The following is a 20153-nucleotide window of genomic DNA, read 5'->3' on the forward strand; positions in this document are numbered from 1 at the left end:
TTTTACTTGTTTCATGTGGCTAAAAAACCAAAAAAAGATTTAAACAGAGGAATAAAAATAAAATAAATTACAAAGACATTGGAGCTTGGGCAGGAAGAAAAATTCTAATCTTTAAGGCATAAAGAAAGAGAACTTGGGGGGGGGGTGGGGGGAGGAAGCTGCTAACCCTCTATGGACATATTTACCTTAGTTAATGAATGTGTTAAGTGGTAAGAAAGGGTCTGCAGCAGAAAAAACAGGCCAAGCCAGTTCTGTGGTTTGTCAAGGGGTTTGCCAAGTAGGGACTACATGTAAGAGCTCAGGGGGTGATGGGGCAAACAATGGGATGAAGAGAAGTAAACAGGACGTTAACAACTACCAGATCATTGGGGCAACCACCTGCGCAGGCATAAAAAGGGTCACGGTCATACTAATGGAGGCCCTGAGAAGACTCGTATATATGCAGCTGATTACTGGACATGTAATGAATACATATAGTGATGTAACATAAAACTGATCCCCGTGAAACAGTTGTGGATGCATATTTAGTGGAGCAATTCCCAGCATATCTGGCGTCACAGCAAGCAATGCCTGCTTCTTAATACTACACTGGTGTTAAGGAGTTTGATTCCCGATTTTCGGTGACACTAGGGATGGAGGTCTCAGTACTGCTAGATGCACAGGGTTAATTCCTAGTGTGCAAGGCTCGACGACTGCATGGGTCAGCTCAGTCTTCAGGGGAAATGGTAATAAAAGCGGTTTAGACAGGAGGGTATGTAGAAAGAATTGGAAAGGTTGTGAGTAACTAGCAGCAGGGATAGGGTATCCAAGATAAAGCACATTCCACTCAGGACCCGAAACCGAGAATGGTAATTTCGAAGGTGGGGGGCAAAATTCGCTTTGGAGTGGGAAGGCCCTTCGGACCGCGGGGTAGACGTGGTCTCCCTTGCCCGAACCGTCGGGCAGACCTGGCCGCCCTGATGGCTCCATACTACCGAGTACACCTGGCCGCCCCACGCTGCCGTGATGCCATGGTAGACCTGGCCTTCATACGGAGCGTTCGCTTTTTGAGGCGCCGCGTGGGGCTCTTTTGGTCGATTTTTAAAATAAATTATTGGAAAATTATTTAAGTTTTTTTTATTTATTTAACTCAATTTAATTGCAATTTCGCGTTCATTAACTAAATGCTTAAGCAGCAACAGTGACCTCCATAAGAGAGTACGTGTCAGATAACAAACACATTGCTTGTTCAGCGTCCTTTAAGTTACTCTTCATTGGGTATTGATTAGCACCGGCTTAATTATTACTCTTACATTCGTATTAGAGTAGAGCAATGCCTACGAAAGCAGTAATTCCGTCACCGTTAATAACGTAGAATTAAATTCTGTACACGCGTCTTTTTCATGAGGAGACCGTGTAGGTCTAACCGGTTACTGAGCTGTTACCGATCGCCTCAGGCTTACCGCGGTGCACTATGGATGCTGTAGTACTGCTGACACTACTGAGACAGGAACAAAAAAAAAAAAAAGAGAAACGAAACCCAGTAATAATAAATCGTTACTCGCGTCTTGCCGATTCCGTCTACGCGGCTGCGGGAGCCCGGGACGACCTTCGGCGAGAGCCCGGGAGCCCGACAGGCCGCTGCCGGAGCGTTCTGCGAAAAGAGCGGCCACGTCTACACGGGGCCAGAAAAATATGGCAGCATTTCCGGCCCGAGGGGAAGACATGTTATCCCCATCGATGCTGCCGAAGGCGTCATCCTTAACCGCTGCCTCTGGTTACGTCATAGTAAGAGCCCCTGCCATTAGCGCTACTCCCCGTAGGTGGAGTCTCCCCTCTTAAGACTCTGACGGGCCCGGGGCTATCGCGGTTCATACTATAGGAGCAGGCGATTGCTCAAGCTCCGAAATAACACTAGGCGGTCGGTGGGCTCCCAGTGATGCCTTTTCGGCAACGGGCCGCAAATTACTCCGATAGCTACCCAATTGTGAAGTGAGAGCCATCCTTTTTCAGCGATACTTTGTTTACAAGTAGCAGTCCGTAATATAGCAGCGACCCGTGTGTCGACTCCGAACCATCATTACCGGCGTATCCGGCCACAAAGCGGTCACGGGGCGGTCGTTCCGCTCGCCGTTCTACCTTCACGGCAAACGCCCGCCTATCGGTGCAGCCGGCGATAACGAGCTCGCCGATTGCCGCCGGCCGGACCGGCTCGCCGTTCTAGCCCCTCGGCACCCGCCCGCCCCGCGGCGCGGTCGCAGGGGGGTCGTTAAGGCTCGCCATTCCGCCCGCTCGGCACCCGCCCACCGGGTGGACGGGCGGCCGGGGGGTCGTTCGGCTCGCCCTTCTGCCCCTCTGCAGCCGCCCGCCGGGCGGCGCGGTCGTTCCGCTCGCCGTTCCGCAGGCTCGGCGCCCGTCTGCTCCGCGGCGCGGTTGCCGGGCGGGTCGTTCGACTCGCCCTTCTGATCCCTCGGCACCCGCCCGTCGGGCGGCACCGTTAGCGGGGAGGGGGTGGTCTCATTCGGCTCTCCCTTCTGCACCGTCGTGGTGGTGGTGTTTCATTCGCTTCGCCATTCTGCCCGCTCGGCACCTGCCCGCCCCTCGTCGCGGTCGCCGGGGGGTCGTACCAGCTCGCCCTTCTGCCCCCTCGGCACCCACCCACCGGGTGGACGGGCGGCCCGGGGGGTCCTTCGGTTCGCCCTTCTGCCCTCCCTTCTGCCCCCGGCACCCGCCCGCCGGGAGGCGCGGTCGTTTCGCTCGTCCTTCCGCCCGTTCGGCACCCGGCCGTCCTGCGGCGCGGTTGCGGGGCGGGTCGTTCGGCTCGTCCTTCAGACCCTCGGCAGCCGCCCGGCCGGCCGGCGCCGTTAGGGGGGGGTGTCATTCGGCTCGCCATTGTGCCCGCTCGGCCCCGCCCGCCCCTCGACGCTGTCGCCGGGGGGTCGTTCGGTTCGCCGTTTTGCTACTCGACACCGGCCCGCCAGTGATTCTGGCACTTACCCCACAGCGTTGTCTGAGCGCCAACTTTAGTGTGCGAAAGAAAATGCGTATGCATTTACATTGAAATAACAGCAGTGTGCACTTGTGTTAGTGTTAGTTAGTGTTAGTGTTAGTTAGTGCACACAGCTGTTAGAATAAAAAAGATGCACACGCATTTACTTCTGCACACAAAGCATGTGTGAATAAGGTTGGCTCTCACGTAACTCCGTGGGGTGAGTGCCAGAATCACTGGCGGGCCGGTGTCGAGTAGGCAGAACGGCGAACCGAACGACCCCCCGGCGACAGCGCCGAGGGGCGGGCGGGGCCGAGCGGGCACAATGGCGAGCCGAATGATCCCCCGGGGATGCAACGGGGCATTGATATTAACTGTAGTTCCTTTTTTTTAATGCTGATTTAATTTGGCATTGATAAATAGAGTGTACCTGAAAAAACTCACCTTGGCCAATGACTACAGTTCTGGCAAAGTCTTCTTAAAACTTACTTGGGAAGTCTCTTCGCTGCTTCCAAACCATTATGCTAAAATCTACAAACCCACTGTGTGAATTTAGGAAGGAATTAATAAGTGCACCAAGATTGTGTATGTACAAAAAAATACTATATACTAGATTCTGTAGCAGATACTTTGTGTTTTATCTTCCTTGGAAAGACAGTCGTTTTTATTCTAAGCTGTCCACCTTACAGAACAATACAGCTTTACACCGCACTTTAGATTCAGGGTTAAACTGATGTAAATAAAGACTGCACCAGGCTTTTACTTGCACACAAATGTCTGTGAACAAGGATGGCTCTCTATAGTGATTTTCATTTCTCTAACTACACTGCCTTGTTTAATCAGTTCATTTTAAAAACATAGGGTATTACACTTACTGAAAGTTTGGAAAAACCTAGTCAGTGTAGTTAGATAAATGAAAAGCATTCAAGTTAATGTTTAATAAGTACATTTTAAGAACATAGGGTATTACACTTACTGAAAGTTGGGAAAAAGTTAAACCTCGGTGAAAGCAGAGTATAAGGTGTTTTATTTTCTATTCCTCTCCCTAACGCTTTAAGGGCCTGGTCTTTCAATCCTCTGAGCTGGCTGAGGGCTCTTTCCTGTTTGTGTAGCAAAGTTTTTTTAAGGAGGACTGCAGCTTATGAGCCAAAGAACTTGCCTCCCCACCTGTTTGGGATTGGAGTATATCCCTAGTTGTTCCCACCAGCCTTTCCCATGCCTGAGAGGATATTTTAGTCTGTCCTGAAGTAATAGTATAGGCTGCTGCCGAGCCTCCTTGGCATTCATAAACACTCTCCTGCCTTTCCTTACCTTCCTCAACAGTCTTTAGTTGTTGTAACTAGGGAGCTTCTTGGTCTGGTTTTTGTAGTCTATGAACATGTAAGACAACTTTATAAAACCATTTCTTATAGCCTTGCTTCTAGTTCTTGTTCTTTTGTATTAGCCCATTGATCAAGAACCAAATTCTATTGAAAAATCAAGAGCTGGAACTGAGTCTATTTACAAGTAAATTACAAGATAATTTTTGTAAATTATCAGTAGCGAGAGATTTAGTGTTTTTCCAGACACAAGGGGAAATCTAGTAACTAAAGGTAGAAGACAAGGCAAAATCTCATTATTTCTCTGATGCTTTCACTGACTGTTTCCAAACTGACAGTGCTACAACCGAACAGGCCTATCCTCTGTTGCAGATAGCTTAAAAGTAAGGGGACAGCTTATGCTGGGAGTCATTCCAAGACTTCATTCTTACTAAAAAGCCAGTTGAAACGTTAATATTCTTAATTAATCAAGTGAAAAGAACCACAGCCATGCCAACTTAGTGTTTAAAGGACTGCAGTTCTAAACATCTTGAAATTGAATGTATTTTGAGCAGATTTAGATTTAAGAGTGACTTAATACAAGAAAATTGTGCAATCAACAGAGTTTGTCGAACCATATATATACTTACCCTCACCATAGAGCCACAGGTTCAGCTAGGCCGTCCCAGGCTTTGATGCACTTCCCAATTATTAGTTTCAGAACAGGCCTGTGCCTCTAGTGCTAAAGAAAGCATGCAGGGAAACAAACGTGTTGTACACCGAATGTGCGTAAATGAGGCCTACCACAACCAGCCCATACTTACATGTAGGACATCGGCATTCAGCTGCTGAAAATTACGGGACCTGATTTCTTGCATTCCTTTGATGTTTTCTTGGTATTTTTCTTCTGCCAGCTTTCTGGAAACACAGAATACTTGTGTTTAGGATGTGGTATCAGGGAGTGCACAAAAGGATCTTCTACAAAATGTGGAAAATCAAATTCCATAATTAGACTCCCATGGTACCAAATGCTCATCATGCCTTCTACTCAGTGCGAGGTTAGTTTTGGTGAACTCACAGAGATTCCAGGCCTTATTTCCAAACACTATTACATTTTTCTTTCACAACTTCATAGTATAATTGAGAAATAGTAAATTATTAGTCCCAGTCTTATTTGTTTCTTCCAAAAGATCTGAAATACTTTGGACTTTATTCCACCACGTAAGTGCAGGGACTTTTCTGCTGAAGGCAGATGTGCCACATTTTGTGGGCTGTGAACGCCTCACCCTAGGGTTTTATTTCACTCTATAAAAATCATAAATCATAAAGCCTTTATAACATTTTGTTTCATTTTGATGCATGTTTTGATTAAGGTGCATTTTAATTAAGAGATTTGCCAATAGAAATTTATAGCTCAGATTATAGTCTTATCAAGTGGTCAAAGAGGGTAATGGATATGTTATCAAGGCTTTATGATTTATGATTTTTATTGAGTGAAACATAATAGAAGGGGAGATTTGGAGGAAGAATTAAGTACTGTTTCTGAGTGGAACAGCTGTAGGGCTATGTGTCTGTTATGCATGGATTCTTTTTCTAAATTAATAAGATTCTGCTGTTTTCACACCACACTTGAAGTTTTCCCCATAACCCTGTTGTGGCCAAAGCAAATTAGCAAGCAATTCAGTAAGGGCTAGCACAGAAAAACATTGCAAGGTGACATAAAGTCTGAATTGATGGCCTCAGAAACACTGCAGCTACATATATATACTTGTGAATCAATAGTAATTGCAGTTGAGCAAAAACACTCTGTAAAAATCACATCCTAGTGTTACTTGTGCCAGCTTGCAATGCCCATATCCAAATGCTACGAACAAAAAGCTAAAGGCCTTGATTTCCTTTTGGAAAACATGTTTGATGAGCATTTATGTCTGCCTGATACTTACTTTTGTAAGCATTTGATACTGGAGATGGTACGTAAATTTATTGTCATTTTAAAAAACAAAAAAATCTCCCCGAATTGAAACCACTGTATAAAAGGTATTAAATTTACATCTCCTCTCCATGGTGTTTTCAGTAATATGGCAGGCCAATTTTTGTACTTATATGGAGATTAGGAAATAATATTAATAGGGTAGTTCTAGGTTGCTTTTTATTTTTTCTTTGCTTTGTTGCATTTTAGTGTTTTCTTTCATGGGCTTTTTTTTCCCAGCAACAAAATTAAATATGTTTATTTTGTAATAAAAAGGCAACAATATTAATCTTCAAACCTTGTTGTCGGTCATGCATCTTTAAAATATATTAATCCCTGAGTTGTTTATAGCCAGATGACTTTGGCTGAAAGTGATTGTAACTAAACCCAGTGCCTTCTCAGACTGGAGTTCTACTTTCAGCAACGCAGATCTGGAGACGGATGGGAAGGGAACATAGTAATGGAAACTGGAAGAGCTGCTTGAGTGTAGCATCTGGCTTAAGTAGTCCCATACACAAAACCACAGTTACCAACTCTCCCGCCACCAGGGTGAGGCGTTCACAGCCCACAAAATGTGGCACATCTGCCTTCAGCGGAAAGGTCCCTGCACTACGTGGTGGAATAAAGTCCAAAGTATTTCAGATCTTTTGGAAGAAACAAATAAGACTGGGACTAATAATTTACTATTTCTCAATTATATTATGAAGTTGTGAAAGAAAAATGTAATAGTGTTTGGAAATAAGGCCTGGAATCTCTGTGAGTTCACCAAAACTAACCTCGCACTGAGTAGAAGGCATGATGAGCATTTGGTACCATGGGAGTCTAATTATGGAATTTGATTTTCCACATTTTGTAGAAGATCCTTTTGTGCACTCCCTGATACCACATCCTAAACACAAGTATTCTGTGTTTCCAGAAAGCTGGCAGAAGAAAAATACCAAGAAAACATCAAAGGAATGCAAGAAATCAGGTCCCGTAATTTTCAGCAGCTGAATGCCGATGTCCTACATGTAAGTATGGGCTGGTTGTGGTAGGCCTCATTTACGCACATTCGGTGTACAACACGTTTGTTTCCCTGCATGCTTTCTTTAGCACTAGAGGCACAGGCCTGTTCTGAAACTAATAATTGGGAAGTGCATCAAAGCCTGGGACGGCCTAGCTGAACCTGTGGCTCTATGGTGAGGGTAAGTATATATATGGTTCGACAAACTCTGTTGATTGCACAATTTTCTTGTATTAAGTCACTCTTAAATCTAAATCTGCTCAAAATACATTCAATTTCAAGATGTTTAGAACTGCAGTCCTTTAAACACTAAGTTGGCATGGCTGTGGTTCTTTTCACTTGATTAATTAAGAATATTAACGTTTCAACTGGCTTTTTAGTAAGAATGAAGTCTTGGAATGACTCCCAGCATAAGCTGTCCCCTTACTTTTAAGCTATCTGCAACAGAGGATAGGCCTGTTCGGTTGTAGCACTGTCAGTTTGGAAACAGTCAGTGAAAGCATCAGAGAAATAATGAGATTTTGCCTTGTCTTCTACCTTTAGTTACTAGATTTCCCCTTGTGTCTGGAAAAACACTAAATCTCTCACTACTGATAATTTACCAAAAAAAAGGATTTATTTTTTTTTTAGTATTTGCCTAATACAAGTCCCAGCATCTGTTGTATTGTGCTCCTGCTGAAAGCTCTAACTGTACCTGTGTCTCCATGCTGCTTTAATTCAACTAAGGAATCTGACGGGCAGGCTTCAAAACCCCCAATTCAGTCTTAGCCAGTCGCTACAGGAGATTATGTGTCCATAAGACATGATGAACCAAGTGGAAATGAGACAAGTCAACCCTGCATGTCTGAACTTACAGGCCATGGTAAGAATTCAAAATTTGATGTTGAAATGAAACCTACTATCAAGAAAGCAAGATTTGTCCCTTGTAGTTAACTGCAGTACGGAAACTGCAGTATAAAATGTGGTCAGGTTTGTAAAGCTGTCGAAAAAAATCTCAGAGAGAAGGAAGATAATCTAGGTGGATGTATGTACAGAAAGATTACATGTCAGGAGGTCTGTGTTTCCAAAGTTTGAGTGACCTGTGAGCAGCAACGGAGGTGAACACGCCTTCTTCCCATGAGATGCTGAGTTAGAAGGAAGTAGCTTTAATTTTACACATATGAAAAACATTTCCTGAATTATCTCTCTAGTGCAGGAGTGAGTAATACCTTGATGCCATGGTCTTTATAACAATGAGAGAAGCAGACAGAAACTCTTTTAAACTGTGCTTAACCTTTTATACTGTCCTCAAATACTAAACACTAAAGAATATGAAGTGCTATATACAACATAGATGAAAAAGTAGTCAAGCTTTTCAAAAAGAGTCAGAGTGTGGACATTTGGACATTGACTAATGATTTGGCATGTATAGATGAACTGTTCTCTGCCACTCACTGATGGTGGCCCTGCTCTGAGTTGTGATCAAAGCAAACCTAGTCGTACCCACGTCTGTGTAAATTTTTCCTTTAATTTCTCTTGAATTTCTGGTCCTCATCAATAAAGACAATTCACTGGTAAAATGGTCTCCATAGACCATCTCTAAAAGTCTGAGATCAATATTAGTCTTGTCTTTCGTCCATTATCAAACTCTGAGATTAATATCCTTTTTCTGATAATGGACTGTCTTTCTGACCAGACTAATATTGATCTCAGACTTTTATCTCATATCCTACAGTAACTACGTATTTTACTATACGTACCAAGTATTAATTTCAAATTACTATGTTTTGTAACCATACAACTTGTAACACTCCTGGACTATCATTTTGAAATCAGGATTTTAATAAATGAGTTGTTTTCATTATGCTTTTTAAATGTTGACTATCGAGGGAAATAGTGTAAAGCTATGAATATTAGTGTGAAATACGGAAGATTAGGACAAAGACAAGAAGAATGCAATTATTCATAGGAATGGAACTCCTCAAGTATGAATAATGTAGACATATTTCTTGTCCCTGGTAAAAAACTCTGATTTAAATTATAAGAATCTCCTGAGGAAAAAAAAGCCATTTTTCATCCAAGTTGCAACTGAACTTGTACAGCTTTATGCTTACTTTTAAATATTTGAAGTTATGACTTGCATGGGATTGGAATATAGTAAGCTATTAAAAGGCCTTTACTAGCAGAAACTAGACTCAACTATACATGGCAAATATAATTCCTCATGAGAAAAAAATTCATAAAGTAGCAATGATTGAGGAAGACACCATAACAAGCAACTTAGACTAGAGTATTGCTTTATTACAGATGTGGGAAATTCACTTTCTCCTCCACTTTTCTGCTCTCAAAATAAAAAAATACATTTTGCAGGTATTTTTATTTCATTTTACCTACCTCTTTAGATCTGGGATTGCAAAAATTATTTGGCATTTTACTTACCACCACAGACATTTACTTACCAGCACAGACAGCTGACATTCTCATAAACACAGTGAAAGTAATAATAAGATTACGGGTTCATGCATATTCCAAAGGCAGTACTGACGTAAGAGCCAAGAAACATCGCTAGCCTTAATTTCTCACTATACTCACAACACAAATATAATAGTACCCTATGGACATATTAGCTGAATATTAGTTTAAGTGTATATGTTTTTAGTTTGGTCTCATTTAGGAAGCATGGCTTTCACCTTCAATAGGGACACAAACAGCAGCACTATAAATGATCATGACATAAGATGATGATCTAAACCTTTAAAACGTAAAGACAAAGGTCATAATTTACATACCAATTGGTACTAAATTAACATATGCATATATCACCACATGCACATGCAGTTTACAGTTATATAATAAAAATATTTCATCTGTAAATCCTTTTTATGCCCCCTAAATCTTAACCGTGTGTCTCACTAATGTGGTTGCTCTTCTGTATTTCAGTGGAATGGGTCTCTCTAACTATAAAGCACTATGAGATTAACAACATCATATTATTTGGCAACAGTGTAAATTCATATACTGTTGCCCATAATCATAACACTTAAAACTACTTACACAGCATCAAAAACGGGAGCACCTTCTTTCTGCCAGTTTTCTGTCTTGTCTTTCACAGTCATGTTTGTGGACTTGTACTGCATGTTCTGCAAGGAAATAAAATAGAAGTGGTATCAACACTTGAGGCTAAAGTGATCTCGACTCTTCAGCTATGACGCGATAGAGTCCTAATGTAAAACTTGACTTAAGCAGTTTCTTTCCTCACCTTCTTAGAAAGCCAGATATTACATACACCAAAGCAGGGACTGAAAAAGCAAGATGCACTGTTTTTCTTTAGAAACACTACTAAGCAGGACAGTTTAGAGATAATATGTACCCAGGCCTGAATGATCTGCACTTGTTACACATAAATGTCCATTAATTAATTACTGCTCAAAAAGGGGATATACATTCAGCATAAAAGCAACAAGGGCTTCATTTCTCACTGCCTCGGTACTTCAGTCATATTTGGAATTTAGCTCTGAAAGTCCCCTGGATTAATGCTCCCATGAACTGCTATTAATTATTTTTCCTCAACACATTGTCTTTGCCTCCATTCTGCTTTTGCAAAGTACATACTCAAATAGTAAGTGTACAGCTATCTCTTTTTCTCATATACCTTTAGTTGCTCATCGATACAAGGGACTTTTATGATCTCTGCTGCTGCTGGTCTCAATGAAGCATTCTTATTTAACATGCTGAAACATTAAAACCCAAAAGTCACAATTAAGCTATTTCCCAAATTAACTTAAAAATCCTGCTAAATAAGAAAATAACATACCTGCGCAGCACAGCATTCAGTTGGCTTGGATATCTTAACAGGAAGAGAGGGTGTATCACCTTCTACAATTTTTAACACAACAGACAAAAAAACTGTGTCCAGTAAATGCATGGTTCATACAGCACATCTCATACAAAATGCATCCCAGGGACCTTGAAGAATAAAATAATAGGGACATATAAATAATATTTTTGTAAGTGACATTGCCGTAAGTAACATCACAATTTTATGCCCTTCTCTCCTGGGAACAGGGTAGTTCATTATCATGCTATCCTTTCCATCTGAAATACTTTTTTACTCAGATCACAAATTTGTAATGATGAGAAATCATCAATTTCTGTAAGTGCTGACACAAACTTAAATTCTGCATGTGTGTGTATATATATATATAAAAAAATAAAGCAAAACCCTATTACATGAACTGCTTTAAGTGGTTACTCATTAAGAATGACTTAACTGAGAAAATAGTTTTGTGGTGTTTTGACATAGCTTTAAATTGTTTTGCAAATCAGTATCTGACAACAAACTGAGGCTAAAATTTGAGTTCAAATTAAATAATGCCAGTTTCAAATAACAGAAGTGTCTTCTGCTGTGATTTCACTAATTTGGCCACATACTCAAAACAGATTTTGAAATCAGTTTGTACTACTCAAATATCAACTTTGAGATGAGAGCATCATATCGCAACATATAAAAACAAATTTTATTTGGAGAAGAAGAAATCTGAACATGTAGTCCTGGAGACCTAGCTAAGAACTGGTGTCAGCTTTAAATCATTAAAAACCAGGATGAATGATTACAATTTTAATTGGGCCTCTGGTTTACCATCACCTTATTTACCAGGCTTTATTCACTGGTCCTAATGGAGATCATAAAAGATCATCAAGTTGAACATTTTAAATTAAACATTCTCACAATAATTTATGTAATGACTATTCACAACAATTTGCACTTCAGCTAGGTTCTATCTGACAAACATTTTTAAAAAAAATATGGGCGTTGAGCTTTCCAGGCTTTGAAGGATGCTCAGCATTACCTTCAGTTTGCAGTTAGAAGAACTGAGGCACTGATGAGTGACAAGGTCACACTCAAGGTCACAGAAAATGCCTGTAAGAGCCAGCTACAGGATGAGACTCGTCTAAGTAACCAAATTAAATATCAGAGCCACTTTACTCTTAATGTCGTATTTGATTGTGATCTATATTTATGATGTACGTTCAAACTCTGAAGCAAGATAATTACAACATGAGAAAATACTTAAAAACAACAGCCAAAAAAACCCTGCACACATGGCATCTGAAAACATCAAACAAAAATGGAAACCAGCCAGAAGGAAGAAAAAAGGAAGGAAAATCCCAACCTGACAGAGTGCACTGTAACTGCTTTTTGCAGAATCAGTTGGTTTTGGAGGCTGCTTGATTCTGGCAGCTAGAAATTGCTTAATGAGCCATTAAGGAGGACAGGATTTGCCACATCAGGGAAGCCCATTTATTCATCTAGTTTGACTACACCTGAGGCTTTGGAGAAAGATGAAAAGAATACCCAGGGCATTCTGCTGAGCCAGGGCCATGAACAGGCTCCCCGGGGAAAATCCCATCTGTCCCATGAAAAAAAATAAAAGAAAAATGAGGGGAAAAGAATAAAGTTTTTACTGCAGGATACAATTCTTTGAAATTAAATAAATACCTCCTAAGATGAGAAATGCTGCCCTGGGTCCCAGAGCAAAGCTGTTTCTTCCCAGGATAGCTGCTGAGCTGCAGTTGTCTGAGGAAGTTACCACCAAGCTTTTGCCTCAAAACTGCATTTCTCAGTTGTGTTCCTACCATTCCACTCTAAGTATCTTGTAAGGGACGAGAGAAAATTGCTTCCTGATTCGCATAAGCCAGATGTCGTCAAACCACGGCCCACAGGCTGGATACGGCCCCCCAGGGTCCGCAATCCGGCCCCCGGTATTTAAAGACCCCCCCCCGCTGGGGGCTGGGGGGGGAAACCAAGCAGCCGCAGATGACTGCCTGCCACTTCATCCACGCGCCAGCACCCTGGTTAAAAAGTTTGAGGACCCCTGCCATAAGCAATCTGCACATGACCCAAACATACAATTTAATTACTTTTCTAATCTTATCTAGTATAACTACCAGTGTTATAAAATACTAAAATGCTCATTAAACTATCCGTCCAGCACATTTGGTTTGATGGCTCCCTATATTCTGCTAAATTTTATGTAGAAGTAGAAGAGTGAAGACCTGAAAAAGTAGTGTCTGAGAGTCATGATGGTAGTATGTGTGCACATAGAATCATAGATTACCTGAAGTTGGGAGGGATCCATAAGCATCATCAAGTCCAACTCCCTGCTCCTCACACGACTGCCTAAAACTAAATCATATGACTAAGAGCATCATGTTTAAAATATATATATATTTATAAATATATACAAATATTATATGTGCATACACACACACACATATATATAAGGTCCTAAACAGCACTTCATTTCAGCAAAATTGATGTATGATCACTTCACGTTGGAGCTACTTATGCTCAATCACATCATAAAATGGAGCATCTGGACAGGCAGGCTTCTCTACAATATCAACTGACAGACCTCTAACTTCTCCTTCTCAAGAGAAGTTTTAGTTTCTAATTTTCTAAATTCTAAAACTTCTAATTGTTCATATAAGTGTTGCCATCCATTTAATATCTTCAGATCTTTTGTAGATCCTTCCAAATGATATAGTTCTTCAAAGGCTGTAAGTTCCAAGCTTTTAAATTAAGCTCCACAAGCCAGATAATGTAAATGCACATACCTTTGTGGCTTGTATCTCTCAGCCTGATCATACCAGGAGGTCTTAAGAATTTGCTGACTCCAAAGTGTATGAGGAATGTGTTTCTGAATTTAATTTCCTCACATACTCATCAGCAGTGATACTAGCTCCAGATGGTGTACGAGGCCTTATTGCTGAGGAGGGATGCTCCCAAACCTCTGTAAATACTTTCATTCCCTTAAATTAGAAAATGAGAAACCCACGCTGCTGTCTTTCCGATCCCCATCACCTCAGCATCAACTTTACACCTACCTGAACACTGTCAGTGCTGTGGCTGGGAAATAGAGGGTGGACGCAAGGTCTATTACCATGTACAAAAGGAAGCTGCTATGAAGCATGATAAATGTGACGCTCTTAGTCATATGATGTAGTTTTAGGCAGTCGTGTGAGGAGCTGGGAGTTGGACTTGATCATGCTTATGGATCCCTCCCAACCTGAGATAATCTAATCATCGTGACACTCGGACACTGCTTTTCAGGTCTTCACTGCTTTTACTTCTACATAAAATTTAGCAGGAAAAAAAATTATCCATTTTTGGATTGTTAATATTAAACAAAATATTAAACCAGGGGAAAAGCACAGACAAGCAAGCACAATTAAAATGAAAGTCCCAAGTTCTGTGGGGTAGGGAGCCCAGTTTACCCAAACTCTACAGACAAACCATCTGCCAAAATCTGACAGTACTTGATGAAAGGCAATAGAGTACAATGGATTTACATGTGACCGTGATATTGCTTTGTCTCTGGAAGACACAAAGGAAGTTATTTGTACCTCTCAAAGAATTTGCTAAGTCTTTAAGTGAAAAAAAGCATTGTTTTTCAACTAAATGATTTCTGTTATAATTTCTGCCATTGAGATAATTTATATTTAATATAAATATAATAAAATATTTAATATTTATATAAATATACAAATATTTATATTAAATAAAAATATCTAAACAATATAAATATAATAAAAAATGCACAGATCCTTGGAAAAGCCCCTGGATGGAGTTAACCTTATATGCTCGTAGCTTTGAAAAGAAAAACAAAATGCTATTGCTGATAACTGTTTGCATACACTTTATCTCATCCACTCAGAAACAAAATACCACCACACAGACGGGTGCTCAATATTCGCACTCAAAGACTTATACCGATCCTTGGCAGACTCCCAGCAACTACAGATTTACGTCTACATCTGAGCAACTCCCAGCTCTCATAGAAAACCTGCAAAAATCTGTGGGTGCAGTACAGGCTAACCACTAGCGGCAGGCAAATCTTGGTAACGTTGCTCACAAGCTGAACAGGGAGATCGTTTCAGCTGGGGTGGGAAAGAGTGATGCTCAGTCCCCAGTGTGAAGAAAGCAGGACCTAAACCGGTTGGGAACCCTTGTGCCAAGGGAAACCCCAGTCTCCTGGAACAAAAGGCATCTCTGGGGAAGCTACAACTCCCCTTTAGCTTTAGGACCATGTGCAGTTGTCATCATCAACCTCCTTGGTAAGTCTAAGCTTTCTAGGTTGCATAAAGATACTGGAAAGTATAAAAAGGTATCCCTCCTACTCTCACTGTCGTTTAGGAAAGCTCAAATATGTGAGAAAAAAGTGCAAGTGCTCAACTAATGCATTAATGCATCGTCACCCTGTCCCTGAATGCACTAGATACCTGCTTTGTTTCACTTTCTTCTCCTGTGGGAAGAAAGACACTCATTTCTTTCAAATAGTTCTGGGAGTCAGAGGACACCTAGTCTTCTCAGCCTCATGTCAGGAAAACCACATCTTTCGGGCTGGAGTGGGAACCCTTAGTCACTGTATGGACTGCAATGAAAGCAAACAGATTAAAATTGTTACTTTCTTGGGAAGACTTTCATGTAATCCCCTCGGATCTCTAATTGCTTTCCTGATAACATTGCTGATGGGACTCCATCTGCATTTGTCAGTGCTGGCAGACCTGTTGTGCCCTGATTCTGTGACAGTTTTAGCTGGATGACGCTGACACAATCTGAGTGGATTCTCACCCACTATTTCTTACCAACAACAGTTTTTAAAAAGCCCTCCCAAATAACAAAATAAAACCAACACATTCCTTATAAAACAAAAGAACTGATAAGCTCAACCGGCCTAAGGCCAAAGCACCTAGCACATGTGGTTAACCACAGGGGATGAGCCCTGCTTGTTGTGTCCCTGTAAGAACAGAGATGGTCAGGCATTTTCCAGGGAAAGAGCACATCACTGGAACATCAGCTTAGGCTGAACAAGAAGTTTGGAGGCTTTGTCAGCCACAGAGGTTTGATGAAACTTTTGCCTGGAAGGCTTTGAAAACAACCCTGCTGCTTGTCCTGGACATCAGAGGCTCAGACCAAGGTCTCTGCTTCATCTGATTCAGACCAGAAACACTGACTTTGGTCCCTTGCACCACTGGGGACCATCTTAGCCACCAGGCTACTGGCTATTTCACGTGGCTCCCTCTGCATTCTCCATCAATTATAAAACACCCACTGTCCCAGAGAAGCAGACTGCAACCGCATCCATGAACACAGTGCCACAGGGCTGGTGGCGGGGGAGTGCCGGCCAACCCCCAGCACTGGTGTCAGTCCCACTACACGGTGCTTTAAGGCCAGGAAGGGCCACCAGGAGCCCGGCACAGCAGTGCCTCTGGCTCACACCGTGCTCCTGTACAGCGGAGCCCCAGCTGCCAAATGTACACACACACCGCAGCGGCTAATCCCCGGCCTGGCCTGGCCTCTGGAGCTAGTCACTGTCTCACCTGGCTGCGGGCGCTGCGCTGACTCTTCCTCTGCTGGCTCGTTACCACCGAAGGGCAGAGGGGGCGCTGAGCTGCTGAATTGAGACCAGCTCCCCGAGGAAGCTCCTCTCCTGCAGAGGGGGAAACTCCAGACTGTGCCATCTGCAAAGGCTTTCACTTACTGCCTGGCCAGTCCAGGCTCAGGGATGGCAAGGAAAACGTGTGCCAATTTTAATTTGCCTCCTGTGAATTAGGATTTGGCATAAAACATGGAACAGCAAAGAACTCCAGCCCTAAAATTTTAACTGAGGACAAACATAAACACTGCAGCTTCTCTGAGCCTAATTGCAGCACTTCTTCAGCAGGTAAAAACTGTAAAACACGAGGCTTTTTCCTATCTGTTGACCTTGGGTTATAAAGGACAATACTCCTTGCACCAGCTGCTGCACTGTGAATATTCAAGCCAGTTCTGAAGAGCCAGCTGCAGCGAACCTGAAAAGCACAATGTCTCTTTATAGAGTACATCATTAACGCAGCATAAAAATGAACAATGCTTAACTGGACTAAACGGTGAGAGGTCCATGATAATGTAGTGAGATAGCACAAACTGTTTACATTTTCTTACATTTAATATGGGAACAATTGTAATTCAGAATTTTGATATGCCATATTTTGAGTCCTGCTAGAGATCAGAACAAGAAGTCTGAAGGAAGAACATAATTTCAGGTAAACCTGAACAATTTCTTTACGTTTACAATTTCTGAACAATTTCTTTACGTCATTAAACCAGACCTGGACAATTTCTTTACGAGCAAACTGAACTTCCTGCAAAGCAGCACAAGGATTTAATCTGACCTGGAGCCTCCAGGGTGGGCTCCCCTGGGCGCTCAGGGACCTCTCCTCTCTTGGCCCCTGCTAGAGGTGCAAGTGAGAAAAAAAATATAATCAAACAGAATCATTATTAAAAGATTAAATGAAGAGATGACATTACAAAAATTTCAAACATATGAGTTGTGGCAGCTGACAAGTCCTGATCAAAAGAGAGTTTCTTGGCTCGGAAAGAGAAGGGTTTTGTGGGCTGGGAGTCTACTGAGTCGAGGCACACCTCCTCCTTAGTGCCCCTACAGTGGTGGCCAAGAAGCTCCTACTGAAGGTCGTTCCACCCTCAGATGAATGCCCTTGGTACTGCTGTGGAAGGATTACAAAATACATGAAGTATAGCAGAAAGCTAAGAGCTAGTGTGTTGGGGGGGTGAGCTATTTTGTAAATTTTAAAAGACTGATCAACACATCATCTATAAAAATACTGGACTAAACTCTTCTTTCATTTACTCTGTACAGCTTCAGTGACTTATATGGACTGACACTTGTAACCACAAATAGAACTTCAGTATTATTTTACATTCTATTTCAACTGCAACAAAAATACCTACTCTTTTACAGTAGAAGAGCACAAAAGGCAAGTTTTCCTGTCTATTCACTTGTTTTGACATCTTCTGAAATCTTCTCTCAATATATTTTTATTGACTACATGTAATAACGGATATTTGTTTCGATACAGATGAACAGAAAGACTCTGACAGCAAATCCATCTCGGTTCAGCTATATAGGCCATGAGATGAGATTCCTGACATATCCATTCACCGGATTAAACACATTACTGTGAAGAATGGTTGCCACCAGTTGGAAGTACAGGTGACTGTTCTCAACTTTTAGAGTTATATCCTGCAGTCACAAGTATATTTTGAAAAAGGAAAACTGAACAGAAGTTACAAATTATCAAGTAAACAAACTACATTCCAGTGGCCAAATGTTTTATGAAGGAAATTTCCTGATTTGAAATATTCATTAAAAAAGAACCTTCAGTTATGCATACCTACAGAAAAAACACCTCTTAAAAAAGAAAGCAGATTTTATATAAAAATACTATGACAGAATTAAAAAACACATTAGTTCTATCATCTTAAAGCACGAGATGTTTTAGGACACACAAGCTAGATATTTTCCCGATTCCAAAAAAATCATTCTTCATCTTAGCTTGCAAGAATAGCTGCACACCTAAAGGCTTCCTTAAGTTTTTCAACATATCTCAGCATCTCAACCTGATTTTCTAACCACCACCTCAGAAGTCTTCATCTCAGTAATTTCTGTGATCTAAGTGCAGAACTGACACTTGTCTTTCTACCTTTTCGCCTTTTCGCTTCTGTCCTAACACTTAATTAGTTATTCTCATTTTCAGCTCCCCTTCCAAGTACCTTCTTCCTTTTTGCATTTGCCAATGTTCAGTTCCTAAGGTCCTTCTGCTTGCCTCCCAGCCTGGAATCCTTCTTTACTTGTCCACTTGGAAGTTTCACAGAAAGTTGCTTCTTTCCATTCGTCTCAATATAAGAAAGATAAAGATTTTCCCCTTCCTAGCAAAACCTGAACTTGGTCTACAATCATCCTCTGTCACAGCAGAGACCAGACCTGAATCTTACACTCTTCAAAGTCTCAGACAAGCCAGAACAATAGCAAACGACACACTTCTTAACACAAAAAGAAAACCTTCAAATTGCAACTTGTGATATAAATGTCCTGGAATAGTATTGTATGTATGTAGGATACCCTACATAGAGAGCCATTTTCAAAAGGAGGAGAAAAAAAAAAAAAAGTAGTTCCTAAGTAACACCAAATACTGACCTAGAAAAGAAATGCCTAATTCAACCGAAACAGCATGCTGACTACTCACCAAATATCAGATTTTGTGTTATATCCCTGGGGCTTCAGTGCTTCTGGACTCATGTAGTATGGTGTCCCAGTAAACGTAGTTGCCAGATCACATGAACCCATCAAAAGACGAGAAACTCCAAAGTCCCCTAAAAGTAACAACAGAAACAATAATCCATTCAAATAAACCTATATCTATTCATATAAACTCTTTGTGTTTATTGTTAGACATGATACAATGACTGTATGTCAAAAAAACCTGCCAGTATTTTAAAATATGGAAAAACAATTTTCTGTAGTTCTTCAAAATAAAAACACCATACAAACATAGAACTATAGAATGATGTAGGTTTGAAGAGGCCTCACAAGGTCATTTGATTCAAACCCCCGCCTCAAAGCAAAGCCTACTTCAAAGTTATATCAGGCTGCTCGGGTCCAGCCAAGCTTGGAGCACCTTCAAGGCTGGAGATCTCCCTGCCTCTCTGGGAGGCACTGTTCCTGTGTCCAACTGTCACAAATCAAAATGCTACCAGATATGACTTTATTTAAAACCCTTTATAGACAAACATCTGCCACACTGTTCTATCATACTAAAATTATCTTTAGGAAGTATGGAAATCTCACCAATTTTAAGCAGATCATTTATTCAAAAATATATTCTTGGCTTTCAAATCTGTTAAGTATCCGCATGGAATATAAAAGGAAATTCAACCTCATGCAACTTAAAGCATTCATGGTCACATAACAAGAAGTATTTAAGTTCATTCCTTGTTAGGAAGGCCAGCCCACCACTGCTATACTCCAACCCTGTAAATGACAATTCACAGATGATGGCATTAGGGAGCTACACAGAGGTGCATTCACATAC

At 41.4% G+C, this 20153-nt stretch overlaps 1 protein-coding gene across 1 annotated transcript in view; it reads right to left on the reverse strand.

The window, feature by feature from the left end:
- NEK11 (NIMA related kinase 11) overlaps positions 1-20153 on the reverse strand; it is an 84260-nt gene that overhangs the window by 32231 nt on the left and 31876 nt on the right. Inside the window, 10 exon segments of the mRNA XM_037383849.1 lie at positions 1541-1757; positions 5091-5184; positions 10272-10357; positions 10870-10948; positions 11032-11066; positions 11068-11121; positions 11123-11183; positions 19308-19434; positions 19910-19928; positions 19930-19958. Of these exon segments, the coding sequence (XP_037239746.1) occupies positions 1541-1757; positions 5091-5184; positions 10272-10357; positions 10870-10948; positions 11032-11066; positions 11068-11121; positions 11123-11183; positions 19308-19434; positions 19910-19928; positions 19930-19958 (801 nt within the window).

The sequence above is a fragment of the Falco rusticolus genome, chromosome 4, assembly GCF_015220075.1.
Source record: "Falco rusticolus isolate bFalRus1 chromosome 4, bFalRus1.pri, whole genome shotgun sequence".
Classification (NCBI taxonomy): Eukaryota; Metazoa; Chordata; class Aves; order Falconiformes; family Falconidae; genus Falco; species Falco rusticolus.